The following is an 18,243-nucleotide window of genomic DNA, read 5'->3' as shown; positions in this document are numbered from 1 at the left end:
GCTTCTCATTATTATTGTTGTTATTGTTATTATTATTATTGGTATTACTTTTACTTGTACATATCTATTCTATTTATTTTATTTTGTTAATATGTTTGGTTTTGTTGTCTGTCTCCCCCTTCTAGACTGTGAGCCCACTCTTGGGTAGGGACTGTCTCTATACGTTGCCAACTTGTACGTCCCAAGCGCTTTGTACAGTGCTCTGCACACAGTAAGCGCTCAATAAATATGATTGATTGATTGTGGGCAGGGAGTGTGTGTCTACCAACTATGTTATGTTGTACTCTCCCAAGTGCTTAGTATGGGCCCTGCAAACAGTAAGCGCTCAGTAAATAACATTGATGATGAGGAGGAGGAGGACTGAAGTGACCAACAGCCTAGAACCAATGTTGTTTTGAAAAGACTGTGAGCCCGTTGTTGGGTAGGGTCCGTCCCTATATGTTGCCGACTTGTACTTCCCAAGTGCTTAGTACAGTGCTCTGCACACAGTAAGTGCTCAATAAATACGATTGAATGAATGAAAGTCTCCCAAGAAGCACAGCTCAGAGTACCAAAGGTCTCTATTTCTCTCTCTCTCTCTCTCTCTCTCTCTCTCTCTCTCTCTCTCTCTCTCTCTCTCTCTCTCTCTCTCTCTCTCTCTCTCTCTCTCTCTCTCTCTCTCTCTCTCTCTCTCTCTCTCTCTCTCTCTCTCTCTCTCTCTCTCTTTCTCTCTGTCATTGACAGATATTAAAGCAACCCAACAGGCAGTGTTCTGGGGCTGGCCGAAATCTAGTTTGGCCACTAACTGGAGGACCCTCTATAATAATAATAATAATAATAATGATAATGATAATAATAGTAATAGTATTTGTTAAGCGCTTACTATGTGCAAAGCACTGTTCTAAGCGCTGGGGAGGTTACAAGGTGATTGGGTTGTCCCACGGGGGGCTCACAGTTTTAATCCCCATTTTACAGATGAGGTAACTGAGGCACAGAGAAGTGAAGTGACTTGCCCAAAGTCACACAGCTGACAATTGGCGGAGCCGGTATTTGAACCCACAGCCTCTGATTCCAAAGCCCGGGCTCTTTCCACTGAGCCACGCTGCTCTAGACTGTGAGCTCCTTGTAGGCAGGGAATGCCACTGTTTATAGTTGCATTGTACCTTTCCAAGTGCTTAGTATAGTGCTCTGCACACAGTAAGTGCTTAATAATTATGATTGAATTAATAAATTAATGGCTAGGGCTGGGGTTTTCCCAGGTGCATTCCCCCCCACCACACACACACACACAGCCCGGGCTCTTCTGCTGGGAGGGAGTGTCCCCCCCCTAAATCTGCTGCCCCTCTCCTCCAGCCCTTCACCCAGACTTAGGAGTGACAGGAATCATGTTGGCATTTACTGAGCACCTATCTGTGTAAAACACTGTACTATACATTATTCATTCATTCAGTTGTATTTATTAAGCGCTTACTGTGTGCAGAGTACTGTACTAAGCGCTTGGGAAGTCCAAGTTGGCAACATATAGAGACGGTCCCTACCCAACAGTGGGCTCACAGTCTAGAAGGGGGAGACAGGGAACAAAACAAAACATATTAACAAAATAAAATAAATAGAATAAATATGGACAAATACAATAGAGTAATAAATACGTACAAACATATATGCATATATACATTAGATTGTAAGTGTCTAGTTCTCTCTCTCTCTCTCTCTCTCTCTCTCTCTCTCTCTCTCTCTCTCTCTCTCTCTCTCTCTCTTTTTCTTGTCAAACAGGCATGAAGCAACCCGGCAGGAAGTCTTACTAGTCACTGACAGAGTCACACAGGTGTGTCAGCCAATTTTATGCCTTGTCACCAGAAAGGAGATTTGAGCCCCTGGAAAGAAGAATCACTGAGCTCAAAGCCAGTGATTCTCAGCGGATAACTGTGGCATTTGTTAAGTGCTTACTATGTGCCAAGCACTGTATTAAGTGCCGGGGCAGATACAAGGTCATCAGGTCCCACGTGGGGCTCACAGTCTAAGCAGGAGGGAGAACAGCTATTGGATCCCCAATTTGCAGATGTGGCATCTGTGAGAAGCAGCGTAGCCTAGTGGAAAGAGCCCGGGCTTGGGAGTCGGAGGTCGTGGGTTCTAATCCCGGCTCCGCCACTTGTCTGCTGTGTGACCTGGGGCAAGTCACTTCACTCCTCTGTGCCTCAGTTACCTCATCTGTAAAAATGAGGATGAAGACTGTGAGCCCCACGTGGGACAACCTGGTTACCTTGTATCTACCCCAGCGCTTAGTACGGTGCTTGACACATAGTAAACGCTCAACAAATACCACTGTTGTTATTATCTGAAGCACAGAGAAGCTAAGGAACTTGTCCAAGTTCCCACAGCGGGTAAGTGGCAGAACCAGAATTAGAACCCAGGTCCTCTGACACCGAACACGTGCTCCTTTCACTAGGTCACGCCGCTTCTCAGATGTTAAGAAAACAGGTACCAAATCCCCCACACCATGTGGGCCAGCTGAAAGCACAATGGGCTTTCCCCAGGGACCCTGCCTGATGAGGGGAGGGGAGGCCTGAAAGACAAACAGATCCCAGATTCTGCTCTCTCTGCCTGGGCAGATGAGAAGGGAACCCATTGGGGACAAGGGGATCTCCCCTTATATCAGACCTGGCCTCTCTACCCCCCATAAATACTCCCCACCCGGCCCTCCAAGGCCACTGCGACACAGTGACCCGTGGGGCATGGCCATTCCGTTGACCCTCAAGCACGGCTCGTCATAGGAAACTACACTTTTTCTGAAAAAGTCTTCAACAAGTGGGGCTGGGGCCAACCTATGCTCCCTCTTGAATGGGAAAGACAGGAGGCGGGGAGGCCGCAAAGCGGGCGGTGGGGGAGAAAACGCCGGCCAACTCACCAATGTTTTTGAGCAGAGCCCTGGCCTGGCCAGCCAAGGTTTTACAGTGGGTAATATTTCACAGACCTTTCAAGGTTGGAGGAAATTTGTTTTTAAACACTGAATATTTTAAAGGCACCCGTAGTGCAGACTGGTTTAAACACATCTTTCGCAGCCCCTCCAAGACCTGAGCTTTTTTCCATAACACTCGCTGGCCAAGAGGCACTCAAGGGTTGTGGAAAAATATTTTTTTTTTAATTTGCCATTGCATACTTTAGAGCGGCTGCAGGTCTGGGAAGAAAAAGCTGGGCTTTGAGGTCAGATAAATACATTTAGACTATTTTTGACACTTTGGAGCTGCGTAGACATAGAGCAAACATTCTGAATGTCCGTGGCTTTGATCCACCCCAAAACTGGAAGAATCAGATTGAAGACTCGAAGAGAATATGGCAATTGATTGATTGATAAGTGCTCCAAGAGGTGTAGTTACTCAAGTGCTTAGGAGGAGTGGTGAGAATGAAGTAGTGATAATAATAATAATTGTGATATTTGTTAACCACCTACTAGCACTGCACTGAACACCGAGGTAGATAATCAGGTCAGACAGCTTCCTTATTCATTCAATCATATTTATTGAGCGCTTACTGTGTGCAAAGCACCGTACTAAGCGCTTGGGAAGTACAAGTTGGCAACGTATAGAGACGGTCCCTACCCAGAAACGGGCTCTCAGTCTAGAAGGGGGAGACAGACAACAAAACAAAACATGTAGACGGGTGTCAGAGTCATCAGAACAAATAGAATTAAAGCTAAATGCACATCATGAACAAAATAAATAGAATAGTAAATATGTACAAGAAAAATAGAGTAATAAATCTGTACATATATATATACATATATATGTATATATATATATATACATATATAAAAATAAATAAATAAATAAATATACATATATATATGTACAGATTTATTACTCTATTTTACTTGTACATATTTACTATTCTATTTATTTTGTTCATGATGTGCATTTAGCTTTAATTCTATTTGTTCTGATGACTCTGACACCCGTCTACATGTTTTGTTTATTTGTTTATATATATACACAAGTGCTGTGGGAAGGGGAAGGAGGTATAGTCGGGGGAGTGGGGAGGAGGAGAAGGAAAAGGGGGCTCAATCTGGGAAGGCCTCCTGGAGGAGGTGAGCTCTCAGTAGGGCTTTGAAGGGAGGAAGAGAGCTAGCTTGGCGGATGTGTGGAGGGAGGGCATTCTGGGCCAGAGGAAGGATGTGGGCCGGGGGTCGACGGCAGGACAGGCGAGAATGAGGTACAGTGAGGAAGTTAGTGGCAGAGGAGCGGAGGGTGTGGGCTGGGCTGTAAAAGAAGAGAAGGGAGGTGAGGTAGGAGAGGGTGAGGTGATGGACAGCCTTGAAGCCAAGAGTGAGGAGTTTTTGCTTGATGCATAGGTTGACAGGCAGCTACTGGAGATTTTTGAGGAGGGGAGTAACATGCCCAGAGCGTTTCTGCACAGAGATGATCCAATTCCTTATTGGGAGGAATACATTTGTGTATTACATGCCTATGGTGAAGTGCCCTAGTTTCCACCCCCACGAGCTTTCCATGGGACACTCACTCATCTCACGGCTCCTCACTTGGTGCAGACAGAGCGGGCAGCCCACGCTCTGGGCAGAGGTGACTCGCAGCCAGCCGCCGTGAGTCTCGATCTGCTTCCCAGAAGTTCAGAGACCGCAGGTATTTATTACCTGTGCTCCTAGGCCATTCCAGCTTCTGGCTTCAGTTTATCCAACCTCCACCCTCCCTCCGCTTCCCCCAATACCTAATTTGATTGGCATGGAATCGAGGGACACCTTCTGTATTCCTGGCTTGGGTTGTCCACCTAAGGGTTTTGGTTGCAGGGGTGGTATTCCGCCCGCACTTGGGAGTTCTGCCTCGCTGGCTCAGACAGTCACAAGGTACCATTTGACCTTGGGGTGGTGGATACCCCAGTTCACCATGAGACACCAACTTCCTCCTACACTGGTGAACACGCAGACAGTGCTTTTCAGTGACATCACAAAACCTGATTCTGTCACACAAGCCCTCTCAAATGGAGCGGTTGAAAGGTGAAAAGCAATACTGAAATTAGACAAGGTTTCTTCCTGGAAACCTAGGTCGTCCCTCACGCTCTGCCAGCCACCCAGTATAGTGTGATGATTTCATGGGAGGGGCTGGAGGCCAGCCTCTACCCTGTGGAGTGGGGGACAGAAACCCCCAGGATGAGGTCATTGTCCTTCACCAGCCACTGGGGCTGTTGCTGCTGGGGAGATGAGGGATTATTATTATATTTATGGCACTTGTTAAGCAATTACTACGAGTCAAGCAGAGTCAAGTATCGTAGCAATTACTACGAGTCAAGCAGAGAATTACTACCAGAGTAGATTCAAGTTAATCAGGTTTGACATAGTCCCTGTCCCACATGGGGCTTACAGTCTAAGTAGGAGGGAGATCAGGAGATCCCCATTTTAGAGTTGAGGAAACCGAGGCACAGAGAAAAGGTCACACAGCAGGCAAGTGATGGAGCCAGGATTAGAACCCAGGTCCTCTGGCTTCCAGGCCCATGCTTCTTCCAGTAGAGCACATTGCTGGTGCCCCGATGTAATAATAACAATAATAATAATAATAATGGTATTTGTTAAGCACTTACTATGTGCCAAGCACTGTTCTAAGCACTGGGGTAGATCCACGTAATCAGGTTATCCCATATGGGGCTCACAGTCTTAATCCTCATTTTACAGATGAGGCAACTGAGGGAGAGTGAAGTAAAGTGACTTGAGCAAGGTCACACAGCAGACATGTGGAGGAGCCAGAATTAGAACCCACGACCTCTGACTCCCAAGCCCGGGCTCTTTCCGCTAAGCCACACTGCTTCATCATTCCTTACTCATTTTCCCCATCACCGCCAGCCCACCCACCATTCTGCCGAAATGAGGAAGTCACAGTGGGCCGGACTCCCAGGAAAGAACCCTGTGCTTGGGCAATTGATGGATGCATGCAGTAGCGAGGCTGCCGTCTCCAGCCTCCAGAGACTTTTCCGTTCCCTCCCCAGGGATGCCTGAACCCGAGGTGTCGTGGCTGAAGAGGGGAGGGTCCCTGAGCAACAACACGATCCTGCTCCCTGCTGGGGCACTGCTGCTGCGGAACACTTCCCGGAAGAACGAGGGGACGTACGTGTGCACGGCGGCCAACGCTCTGGGGAAGGCCGTGGCAGCCACCCGTCTTCGCTTGTCCGGTGAGGCCGGGATCCTGACGGACACCCTTGAGCCGGCCAGTCCTTCAGGCCGCCCTTATAACAATTGTCGTCTTCTCTCCTGCAGATCGGAGAGAACTAGGCCCAAGAAAAGCGGCCCCCAGCAGAGACAGGAAGAGGGTTCTCATGGCCTCCAGCATTGGCACCAACATCACAGTGGCAGCCGGGGAACGTCTCCGCCTAGGTTTGTTAACGGTAACCTTTGAGGGTTGGTTTGGCAGGAAGATTTCAGCACATTCAAGGTGCCGAGGAAAAAAAACTACTGGGCTTAAAGTGCTTGTTGACACTGAGTCCAGGGCTTTCTGGGAACCCGAGGATGGTGTGCTGAAGGACATTAAATGAACAGTTCACAGCTGCACAAAAAATTTTCCTCCCCTACTTCTGAGATAGATAGGGGAGTTGGCATGAGTGCAGAGGTGATGGTGTCCCATCCTGAATCCCGGCCTCCTGGATGGGCAGTGAAGGACTCTGGCCCGCTGACAGAGAGGCAGCTTTGGGGATGGGGGACTGGGGTGCGCCTGATCTTGGGTCTCACCAGACGCATGGGACACCAGGGCCCCTCTCTGACACGTCCTGACAGGTTGTTGTCGCCCATTTCTAGGTTGTCCCACGCAGCCGCACCAGAGAAACACCATCCGTTGGTTCTTTAAAAACCTTCCTGTTGAGGAAGCGAGGGGTTTGAAGTACAGATTGTTGGCTGGGGGCCGGATCCTGGAGGTGGCTGCGCTCTCCCAGCCGTTTGCTGGACGGTACAGATGCTGGCCCGCCCGGGCCTCCAAGCCATTGTCTGCCTGGGTAAATGTCAGCCATGAAGGTTTGTTGAGAATCTGGGGTCGCGGCCCCCCTCTCTTCACAAGTTTCCTCTGCAGTCCCCCAGGGTCGGTGACCCCCTTCCGTGGTTCCCTTGGCCCTGGATGGGGAGGAAAGGGAGGGTAACGCGGATGGTACGTTTTCCCCATCACCACCAGCTCAGGGGAAAGACCGGGCAGTGTGACGTCAGACCCATTCAGCCCTAACCAAGCTGTCAGAAAGCCTGTGGTTCTACATGTTCCCGTCCATTGCAACCCCCCTCGGGGTGGTTGCTGAACATGGAGAACCACCAGCATCCCCAAAGGACATCATCCGACCATGTCGAGGATCTCTTTCCACGAGAAGCAGCGTGGCTCAGTGGAAAGAGCCCGGGCTCGGGAGCCAGAGGTCATGGGTTCTAATCCCAGCTCTGCCACATGTCTGCTGTGTGACCTTGGGCAAGTCACTTAACTTCTCTGAGCCTCAGCTACCTCATCTGTAAAATAGGGATTAAGACTGCGAGCCCCCCCGTGGGACAACCTGATCACCCTGTATCCCCCCAGCGCTTAGAACAGTGCTTTGCACATAGTAAGCGCTTAACAAATGCCATCATTATTATTATTATTATCTCTTTTCCCTCCCTGGAACGATTAGGGTGCTCTTGGTGATATGCTGTCTCAGGCCACACTCATTCATTCATTCAATCAATCATATTTATTGAGTGCTCACCGTGTGCGGAGCACTGTACTCAGCAGTACAATACAGCTGTAAAGAGAGACAGTCCCTGCCCACAGTGAACTCACAGTCTAGAGGGGCCAGTCTAGAGAGCCAATCCTGCTGGGTGAAGGGGACAGTGACCTCAGGTCAGGCTTTGGCACAGCATTACAGCTGTTTAGCCCCCGGAGGCCATAAGGGTGGGTGAGATTAGGGTCAGAAATCTTGGGGTGGCATCAACGGAGTCACAGAGAGCCAAGAGGCTCCTTCCAAAGGAGCGTTGGTGGTGAGTGGGCTGGTCCATCTTCTGGCTTCAACCAGACATTGATCCCCGATAAGAGAAGCAGTTTGGCCTAAAGGAAAGAGCCTGAACCTGAGTGTCAGAGAACCTGGGTTCTGATCCAGAAGAGAAGCAGTGAAGCAGAGAAGAGAAGCAGCATGTCACAGTGGAAAGAGTCCGGGCTTGGAAGTCAGTGGTAGTGGGTTCTGATCCCGGCTCCGCCACTTGTCAGCTGTGTGACTTTGGGCAAGCCACTTCACTTCTCTGTGCCTCAGTTCCCCCATCTGGAAAATGGGGATTGAGACTGTGAGCCCCCCGTGGGACAACCTGATTACCTTGTATCCCCCCCAGCACTTAGAACAGTGCTCGGCACAAAGTAAGCGCTTAACAAATACCACCATTATCATTATTGGTATTATTATCCCAGCTTCAAGGTCCGCTGCGTGACCTTGGGCAAGTCACTTTACTTCTTTGGGCCTCACCTCATCTGTAAACCAGGGATTAAGAATGTGAGCCCTATATGGAACATGGAGTGTGCCCCTCCGCCCGATTATCTTGATTCTACCCCAGTGCTTAGAATAGTGTCTGGTATTAAGCACTGAACAAATACCAATAAAAAGAAAAAAAATTTGTCCTCCTTGGGGTGGCAGTGTAGTGGCCACCCAAGGCCGCCAGTCATGGAGGTCTCATCATGGGGGCTGGCGAGGACTGCAGAAGTGATTTTTGATGGGGGACAGATAGAGTGGGGAGTTGGATGCCTCTCTAATCTAGCTCTGGCTCCAAGGCAGAGGGAAAGGGGTTTTTCAAAAGAGAGTATTACCCAGGGAGTCCTGAATCCTCAAGGGAAGAATCTTTCCCATGGTGCCACTCCAGCACTAGTCAGAAATGCTCAGGCACTCCGAAATAATAATAGTAATAATGGTATTTGTTAAGTGCTTACTATGTGCCAAGCACTGTTCTAAGCGCTGGGCTTTGCACATAGTAAGCACTTAATAAATGCCATTATTATTATTATACAAGGTAATCAGGTTGACCCATGTGGGGCTCACAGTCTTAATCCCCATTTTACAGATGAGGTAACTGAGGTTCAGAGAAGTTAAGCGGCTTGCCCAAGGTCATGCAGCAGACAAGTGGCAGAGCTGGGTTGAGAACCCACGTTCTCTGACTCCCAAGCCTGTGCTCTTTCCACTGACCCACACTGCTTCTCCAATATGATGGTATTTGTTAAGCACTTACTATATGCCAAGCACTGTTCTATGCATGGGAGTAGATACAAGATAATCAGGTTGTCCCACTTGGGACTCACAGTCTTAATCCACAATTTACAGATGAGGTAACTGAAGCATGGAGAAGGTAAGTGGCATGCCCAACGCCACACAGCAGACAGGTGGCAGAGCCGGGATTAGAACCCACGTACTCTGACTCCCAAGACCGGGCTCTTTCCGCTAAGCCACGCTGCTTCTTGATTGGATCGCCCACCAATCTGATCAACAGAGGTTGATCATTCATTCAGTTGTATTTATTGAGTGCTTACTGTGTGCAGAGCACTGTACTAAGCGCTTGGGAAGTACAAGTGGCAACATATAGAGATGGTCCCTACCCAACAACGGGCTCACAGTCTAGAAGGGGGAGACAGACAAGAAAACAAAACATATTAACAAAATAAAATAAATAGAATAGTAAATATGTACAAGTCAAAAGTCAATTAGCCCCGTACCTAGTCCTACCAGTTTGGTCTGGGACCTTTGCGTGAGATTATCTCCTTCCTATATCTCTTGTCACCATGGATCTGGGGAAGTGGAAAAATCTGGAGGTGTTCCATTTTGAAGGGTGAGCCAATATCTGTGGACACAATCAGTCTTTGAGCTCAACAGCTTCAAGGCAGCACGGGCTAGTGGTCTGAGTTCGGGCCTGGGATTCAGAGGATCGGGGTTTTAATCCCGGCTCTGTCAATTGTTTGCCGTGTGACCTGGGCAAGTCGCTTAACTTCTCTATAACTCGGTTTCCTCATCTGTAAAATGGGGATTAAATCCTACTCCCTCCCACCTAGGCCATGAGCCCCATGTGAGACATGGACTGGGTCCAACCTGATAAACTTCTATACCCATTGGTTAGAACAGTGCTTGACGCATACTATAAAAAAGCCCATTAAACAGGTCACACTGGGTTCAGAATTCAGACTGCAGTGGGCAACTCTGCTTCAAAAGAACATCTCATGAAAATATGGCCTCTGCATTGTCATCCCTGTGGCTGCCACTGTCCGTGTCTGGGAATTTTTGGCTGGAGCCGTACGCTGGTGGCTTCTTCGGAAACTGCTGCGAAGTAGATGTTCACAGCCACCACAGTGGCTGCTGAGAAGGAGGACGGGGAGAAAAAGAGGAGGAGGAGAAGGAGGAAAAGCGGAGAAGGAGGAGGAGGATTCAGCCTTGACTGTTCCTTCCCTTTACTTCTCCTCTTCCAGGTGGAGCTGGGGCTCCCAAGGACTGTGTGATGCCCCTTTGCCCCCAGAGATCCAGGCTGCCCCTCTCCCTTGCTCACTGCCAGTAGAGACCAGTGGCATTGGGAGCCAGTGATGGAGGCTGTACTGGTGGGACAGAGGGAGATCAGAGTGCTATAAACCGTTTCACCATTCCCCAGTAAAGACTGGCATTTGGTTGCATTGGTTGGACACCTGTTCAGAGCCATCTAGGCAGCCCATCCCGCCTGCAGGCCTTCCAAGCGGTGAACATCCTTATAGCTGGGCTGGGCCTGGGCTGAGCTAGGGCTGGGGTGACTGGTTCTGTGCCAGGCTGGGACTAGACTGGGCTAAAGCTGGGCTGGCTGGCCTGAGGCTGTCAGCAAAAGATTGAGGGAGGCAATGTCTCACCAGGCCCACAATTCTCAGGGTTGAGGGAAGGGCAGGGAAACCAGCACCCAGGAGAGGGGGACGTAGCTTATGAAGCAGGAAAGGATACCTCTCACTCACCAGTCTCCAAATGAGTGGTGGGATTGCCCACAGGACTGTGAAGCAAATGGCATTTCTGGATTATTTCCGCAGCATCATACCCTGACCCAGCCCTTCCGGCACTAAGTTTGGATGGTGACTCCCAAAAGGCTGGTTCCCCGGACCCTCCAGCCTGCCCAGACCTCGAATCCTCAAGCCCCAAAGTCTCCAGTGAAGTCCCACCCTTCCCACCCTCCTCTTGGCTACCACCGTGGGGCTGACAGGTCACAAAAACAGAAGCCAAGACTCCCACGGGGGAGGAATGGGGGCGTAAACTAAACACTCTGTCCCTGCTGAGAATCAGCTGCAGGCACATCTGGGAGTCATCAGTCACCCGTGCTTATTTCAGAGCCGTCTGGCTCCTTCCAGGATTCCAAACACAGCCCAGTACCGGGGCAGGGAGGGCAGTAGACCTTGGGAAAAGCACTGGGTCCAGAAATGGGGCCTGGTGGTGATGTCTGCCTCTCCCGGCCGGCTGGGAGCCCCTGGGCAGAACACTACCTGCCCCAGGACCCAGGACTAATTATGGGGGTGGGTTTAGAGACCCCACCTACATGTGAAATGGGGACTGGGGATTGTGAGGGGAGCTGGATTAGAAAGGCACAAACTCTTCCCCACTGCTCTGCCCTTTGACCTCCAACTCCTGCCATGGCCTCAGCTCTGGCCTCTGGCCCCCGCTCCAGACCCTGACCCCTGCTCTGGGCTCCATCCTCTGCTCTGACCTCCAGTCCCTGCTACAGCCAAATCAGCTCCCCCTTCCTCCCACCGGGTCTATGTTGCCGATTTGTACTACCCAAGCGCTTAGTACAGTGCTCTGCACACCGTAAGCGCTCAATAAATACAATTGAATGAATGAATGAGGATCCCAACCGCTCCCATCTACCCCACTGTTTCTCTGCTGGCTACATGAAGCCTGTGGCTGTTATGTGAAGCTCCAAACCTTTCCCCAAGCCCCCTGGCAGTGCGGCCAGCCCTCTTCATTCCTACAGGGTTCAGGACTCAAAAATTGTCCCCTGGGCTGCCCACAGCCCGGGGGATGGAGACGGGTTAAAGAGCCGTGGCCCAGGGTGGCCCTTCCAGGGACCCCATCTGAGATCATGGCCCGAGGCCAGAGAGACCGTGGGCAAGGCTGACTTTGTTCTTCCTCAGCAGAATCCCAGTGGGAGGCAGGGGAGTGGACCCACTGCTCTGCCTCCTGCGGACGCTGGGGGACTCGTGTCCGAAGACCCCGGTGTGTATCCGCCAAGGGCCGGGAAGCCAACGAATCCTCCTGCGACCCCCTCCAGAAGCCGCCGCCCAGCCTTCAGCCCTGCCACCTCCAGGGTTGCCCCACCAGGGATGCCAATCCAGTCAGGGGAATCGGCCCCACGATGGTTGGCAGTCCTGCCTTGGATATCAGTCTCTCCCTGGATGTCGGCCCTAGCATGGACGTGGGTCCTACCGTGAATGTCGACCCCACTGTGGACGTCGGCCCTGGTGGGGATGTTGGCACCGTGGACGTCGATCCCTCCAGGTACATCAGCCCCCGGGGTCTGCACCGGCTGATCTGGGGGAGTGAGCACTCCTTGCCACCCCTCAGTGACCCCCTGAGGGGCCCTCCTCCCCAGCTGCAACATGGCACCTCATTCTTGTTGCCCTAGCTGGCACTTTTGGCTCTGACCCTAGGGAGGCTGCCGGCAAGCTGGCACCTGGTGGTCTACCTGCCCACTATCGGGTCAGCCTGGTGTGGCCCTGAGGTTTTCTGGCCTAAACCCTCTTCCCTCCCACCGCAATATGCGGTAACTCAAAGAGTGTGACCTCCTTGCAAGGAGCGTCAAGGCCGCTGGTCCAATGACTTGGACAGGGAGGCCGGGGGTGAAGCAGGGAAGGCCGCATGAAGGAGGCGGCACTTTGACAGTGGGGCTCCCCTTTGAGGCACAATGCTCTTAGCAGCCGCCACCCGCCACCTGGTTCCAGCTCTCTTCATCATCAATTGTATTTATTGAGCGCTTTCTGTGTGCAGCGCACTGTACTAAGCGCTTGGGAAGTACAAATTGGCAACATATAGAGGCAGTCCCTACCCAACAGTGGGCTCTTGCCCTCATCCGGTGTCCAGCAATCTTGGCGCCTCATTCCTCGTCTTCTGCAGAGCTGTTTCCTGTCTGCCCCTGCCCAAGTAATAATACTAATAACTAGGGTATTTGTTACATACTTCCTATGTGCCACGCACTGTACTGAGTCAGACACAGTCCCTGTCCTACATAGGGCTCACAGTCTTAAGTAGGAGGGGAAACAGGTAATGAATCCTCATTTTACAGGTGAGGAAACTGAGGCCCAGAGAAGTCAAATGACTTGTCCAAGGTGACACAGCAAGCAAGTGGACAAGATGGGATTAGAACCCAGGTGTCCTGATGCCCAAGCCTGGGCTCTTTCCACTAGGCCATGCTGCCACCTATTTCAGGGGGCAACAACCACCCCAATGGACTTCCTAGCTAGGGAATCATTTTGAACACCAGCATAATTTCCCAACCTTTGCCCGGGGCAGACGGGCCATGCTGTCTGCATCTCCCTTTCTCTCTCTGCCTCTTCCAGCGCTCTCTTTCTTCCCTACTTCCTCTCCTCCTCTTCTTCTCGGGGCTCTGTCTCTCTTTACCCCCACTCTGACCCTCACTCTGCCCTCAGGCCTCCACCTAGGGCCCCCCACCCACCTCCTCATCAGCCTCGATGCCTGCCAGCCCCCATTCCCACAATCTGGACCTCTTCACCTCTGGTCCAGTCCCAAGACTAGACCACGACAGGGCCAAGCCATGGAAGTTTCCTGCTCTGGCTGTGTCTGCAGCCCACGGCCATGTCCTTGGCCCTGGGCTCCAGGGTTGGCCGAACTCTGGGAGCGGATGTCATCGCTCACACTGGATCTCTGTCCCTACAGCTCCATATCTGGGAGAAGATGTGCACCTGGAGCATGTGCCGGGGCCTGGCAGACAGGACCGTGGAGACCCTGCACAGCCTCCTGCGGCCGGGGCTTTCAGTCACGGAGGGTGGGCTGTGTCCTGGGGAGGAGCAGCCAGCGTGTGGCCGACCAGCTCTGTGCTGAGAAGAAGAAACCGGACGCCCGGAGACCCTGTCGGGGGATGTCCTGTGGCGGTAAGAACCCCTCTGGGCCCCAGGGTGACGCAGGGCCCATCCTGGGAAGCTAGGGATACCCACACCCTCCCAGAGGGCCCCGGGGACTCCGCCTGGCCCCATCGGTCCACGTCCAGACAAGCTGAGAGGCCTTCTGGTCCATAGTCTCAGTGGCTTTCTAGCAATGAGGCGGGCTTGGGGGAACTCCAGAGCCTCCTCAGGCTAGTGTCATTCCCCTTGAGGGCTTCACTGCTGTGGATTATTGGTGGATGAGGTGAGTTTTTTTTGTTTAGGTGGGTGTGGTGGTATTTGTTAAGCACTTACTATGTGCCAGGCCCTGTATTTATTCAGTCATTCAATCATATTTATTGAGCACTTACTGTGTGCAGAGCACTGTACCATGTGCTCAGTAGAGTAATAATAATAATGGCATTTATTAAGTGCTTACTATGTGCCAAGCACTGTTCTAAGCGCTGGGGAGGTTACAAGGTGATCAGGTTGTCCCACATGGGGCTCACAGTCTTCATCCCCATTTTACAGATGAGGGAACTGAGGCGCAGAGAAGTGAAGTGACTTGCCCAAAGTCACACAGCTGACGGTTGGCGGACCCAGGATTTGAACCCATGACCTCTGACTCTGAAGCCCGTGCTCTTTCCACTGAGCCACACTGCTTCTCCAATACAATACAACAATGAACAGACACATTCCCTGTCCACAGTAACTTACAGTCAGGGGCTAGTGGGGGAGACAAACATCAATACAAATAAATAAATTACAGATATGTACTTAAGTGCTGTGGGACTGGGGTTGGGGAAGAACAAAGAGAGCAAGTCAGGGTGACACAGAGGGAGTGGGAGAAGATGAAAGGGGGGCTTAGTCAGGGAAGCCCACTTGGTGGAGATGGGCCCTCAATAAGGCTTTGAAGGAGGGGAGAGTAATTGTCTGTCAGATTTGAGGAGGGAGGGCATTCCAGGCCAGAGGCAGGACGTGGACTAGGGGTCAGGGGTGAGATAGACAAGATGGAATCAAAGTGAGATGGTTAGTAGTAGAGGAGCAAACAGGGTGAGTGGTTTGTAATAGGAGAGTTGCGAGGCAAGATAGGATCAGGCCAGGTGATTGAGTTGTTTAAAGCCAATGGTGAGGAGTTTTATATTTGATACCGAGGTGGATGTATCTACCCCAGCGCTTAGAACAGTGCTTTGCACAGAGTAAGCGCTTAACAAATACCAACATTATTATCATTATTATTAATCCGCCCCTTCCCAAGGGCCCCGATTTCCACCCGAGCAGGTGAAGGTGGGAACCTGCTCAGTGACACGGCTCTGCTTCTCGGTGTTCCTTTTCAGAGGGAGAGTGCAAGGACACAACTCACTACTGCACATTCGTGAAACACCTCAAGCTGTGCCCAATAGCCCTGTACCGACAGAAGTGCTGCCAGTCATGCCGGGAAGCCTGATGGTCTGGGGGGCGGCGCTCCGTGTCGCCGTGGAGAGGGGGGCGGCAGCCGGCCCGGAAGGATGCTCTTGTAAATAAGACTCCCGGCTTCCCAGGAAAATGGTGGCCTAGTCCCAACCGCACGGTGCCTCTGGTGGTGACGCTGTGGGTGTTTCTGGGAAGAGATTTCCAGCCACATCTCCATGGTCCACCTTTTCATATACAAAATACATTTCTGGCGGGGTGAGGCGGCGCCTGATCCATTGAGCTCTCCGGGCCCCGTCCGTCCTGCGTGACCTGGCGGCTTTAGGCCCCAGGGGCTGATACGGCTCCCCCCGTGAAGGCTGGGGACTGGGAGGCCTGGAGTCCCTTTGGATGCCTCAGCATCTTGGCCCACTTCCCTGTACCTCCTGGGTCAGAAGAGCCACGGTCGGGGCTGTCTGCCTTTTCACCGAGAGCCCGGGTCCGACTCGGAGTCAACAGCCGGGCCCGGGGAAAGTTTCCCAGAGCCTGGCTCTTGCCCGGGTGGGCCATCCCACTGAGGCGGGCCAGTGCTGGGGTGTGTGAGTTCCCTGGGAAGGGTGGAGAGAGGGACTTTGTCTGGACTCAGGCTTCCAGAGATCTCAGTTGGCTCTGGGAGGGCTGCTCCCCTCCAGCCTCTCCAGCCTCTCTAGCCGGTCCTAAGACTCCAGGTTTCCTTGGGAGAGCTGGGAATGGATCGCTGGAGAGCACTGGAGAAAGGGGATGTGGAACCGGGATTGGCAGCTGGGGATGGCCGCCCCGCTGACCCTCTGACCTCCAGTCCAGGGCGGTTCATCTTCATCGTGGGGGAGGGCCACAGAGAGAGAGGGAGATGGGTTCATCTCCAGCTCAGAGAGGGACTTCAGCTTTCCCCACCAGCTCAGGGTGAGGAGGGAGGGAGGGAGAAGGGGACATGGAGGGGGGCGACCACTGAGGCTGGAGGGATTGGACAGGCCCTCTGGGCCCCCTCCCTACTTTCACCAGTCAGCTCTCTGAGGAGGGAAAGAAATGGATAAAGGCCCAGTCGCCCAGACTTCCAAGAAGAGATCAGTTCCTCTCCAGTGGCAGGAGGGAGGATGGGAAGGCGGGAGGGCAGACATGAGGCCTCTGATCTTCAGCCAGCAGGTCATCAGGCAGTCAGCATGGTCTTAGACAGCCCAGTTGGTGAGGGAAGCCCAGATCCCCCTTGCTCTGGTTTGGCAATTCTGTGATTTGGACTAGCACTACTGAATCCCAGGGTTTGGGGAGGAAGTCGGAGGGGTTGCCGGCTGTTGGGGGGGGTCTTGCGGGGGCTGGGGGCGCTGCTCCAGACTCTACGTCTTTCAGTGGGGACTGGGACTCGGTGGGCGGGCCAGGCTTTTAAGTTAAAAGGAAAATCTCATGTAAAATAATACTTTTGTACATATTTATTGTCTGATTTTTAAAGTGCAATATTGTGTTTTTGTACAGTGTGTAATAAAGATTATGGGACATATATTTTTCTTATTACCAAAATTTCATATGAAAAGATTTTTTCCTCTTTGTATTGAAAGTTTTCAAGTTAACCGCTAGCACCCCTCCCTTGCTCTTACCGTGCTGTCTGGGGTTCTGCCTTCCCCCCCACCCCGTCGTCCCCTCCCACCCTCCTTCCCCCCGCCAGGAGGAAGCCTCTACGCCGCCAGCATCTATCCCATTGCAGTGACATCTCCGTGCAGCGCCTCGTCCCGCCAATTCCGTAACGTAAGGGCTTTGCCATTTATCTCTCATAAACGTAGTGTCGCTATTTCAGAAATAAAATGACTTTGGCTATGCAGCTGCACCGGTTTTCAGTGCTCCTTCATTCCCGCCGTGGCATCAGTGGTCTGGTGGTCTCACCCCGCCCTCTCACCGCCTGTCTGTGTGGGACCCCCAGGGAGGGACCCCTCCCACAGTCTTCATCCCCATTTTACAGATGTGGGAACTGAGCTCAGAGAAGTTAAGTGGCTTGCCCAAAGTCACACAGCTGACAAGTGGCAGAGCCGGGATTTGAACCCATGGCCTCTGGCTCCAAAGCTCGTGCTCTTTCCACTGATAAATGCACACCATTCTAAGTGCTGGGGGGTAGGAGGTGATCAGGTTGTCCCATGTTGGGCTCAGTCTTCAGCCCCATTTTACAGATGAGGTTATTGAGGTCCAGAGAAGTGAAGCGACTTGCCCAAAGTCACACAGCTGACAAGTGGCTTGTACATATTTACTATGCTATTTATTTTATTTTGTTAATATGTTTTGTTTAGTTTGTCTGTCTCCTCTGTCTAGACTGTGAGCCCATTGTTGGGTACGGACCGTCTCTATATGTTGCCAACTTGTACTTCCCAAGCGCTTAGTACAGTGCTCTGCACACAGTAAGTGCTCAATAAATACGATTGAATGAATGAATGATGGACTCATTCATAGGAAAGAGAAAGAATGAGTGTGGTGGGAAGAGCAGGGAGGATCTCCTTCTCTCTCTCTATCTCTTTCCACCTGACTATCCCTGAATTGTTTAGGGAACTCTATCCACTCCCCCAACCCCCCTGCCTTTTTTTAGTGGTATTTGTTAATCACTTTCTCTGTGCCAGGCACTATACTAAGCACTGGGGTAGATATAAGATAATTAGGTCATACATAGTCCATGTGTCACAGCCCACGGCTTCAATCCCTATTTTACAAATGAGGTATCTGAGGCACAGAGAAGTTAAGTGACTTGCCTAAAGTCACACAGCAGACAAGTGGTGGAGCCAGGATTAGAACCCAAGTC

General features: G+C 51.7%; 1 protein-coding gene across 1 annotated transcript in view; it reads left to right on the top strand.

Annotated features, from left to right (window-relative positions):
* The window catches only part of ADAMTSL3 (ADAMTS like 3), a 317,132-nt gene extending 300,392 nt beyond the window's left edge, over positions 1-16,740 (top strand). Inside the window, 6 exon segments of the mRNA XM_038767353.1 lie at positions 5,965-6,147; positions 6,233-6,349; positions 6,767-6,979; positions 12,084-12,444; positions 13,840-14,054; positions 15,380-16,740. Of these exon segments, the coding sequence (XP_038623281.1) occupies positions 5,965-6,147; positions 6,233-6,349; positions 6,767-6,979; positions 12,084-12,444; positions 13,840-14,054; positions 15,380-15,489 (1,199 nt within the window). The 3' untranslated portion in view covers positions 15,490-16,740.
* Positions 16,741-18,243: the final 1,503 nt, after the last annotated feature.

Source organism: Tachyglossus aculeatus, chromosome 26, assembly GCF_015852505.1.
Source record: "Tachyglossus aculeatus isolate mTacAcu1 chromosome 26, mTacAcu1.pri, whole genome shotgun sequence".
NCBI classification, from domain to species: Eukaryota; Metazoa; Chordata; class Mammalia; order Monotremata; family Tachyglossidae; genus Tachyglossus; species Tachyglossus aculeatus.
Note: the sequence above shows the minus strand (reverse complement) of the source record. Positions and strands in the feature narration are given on the sequence as shown.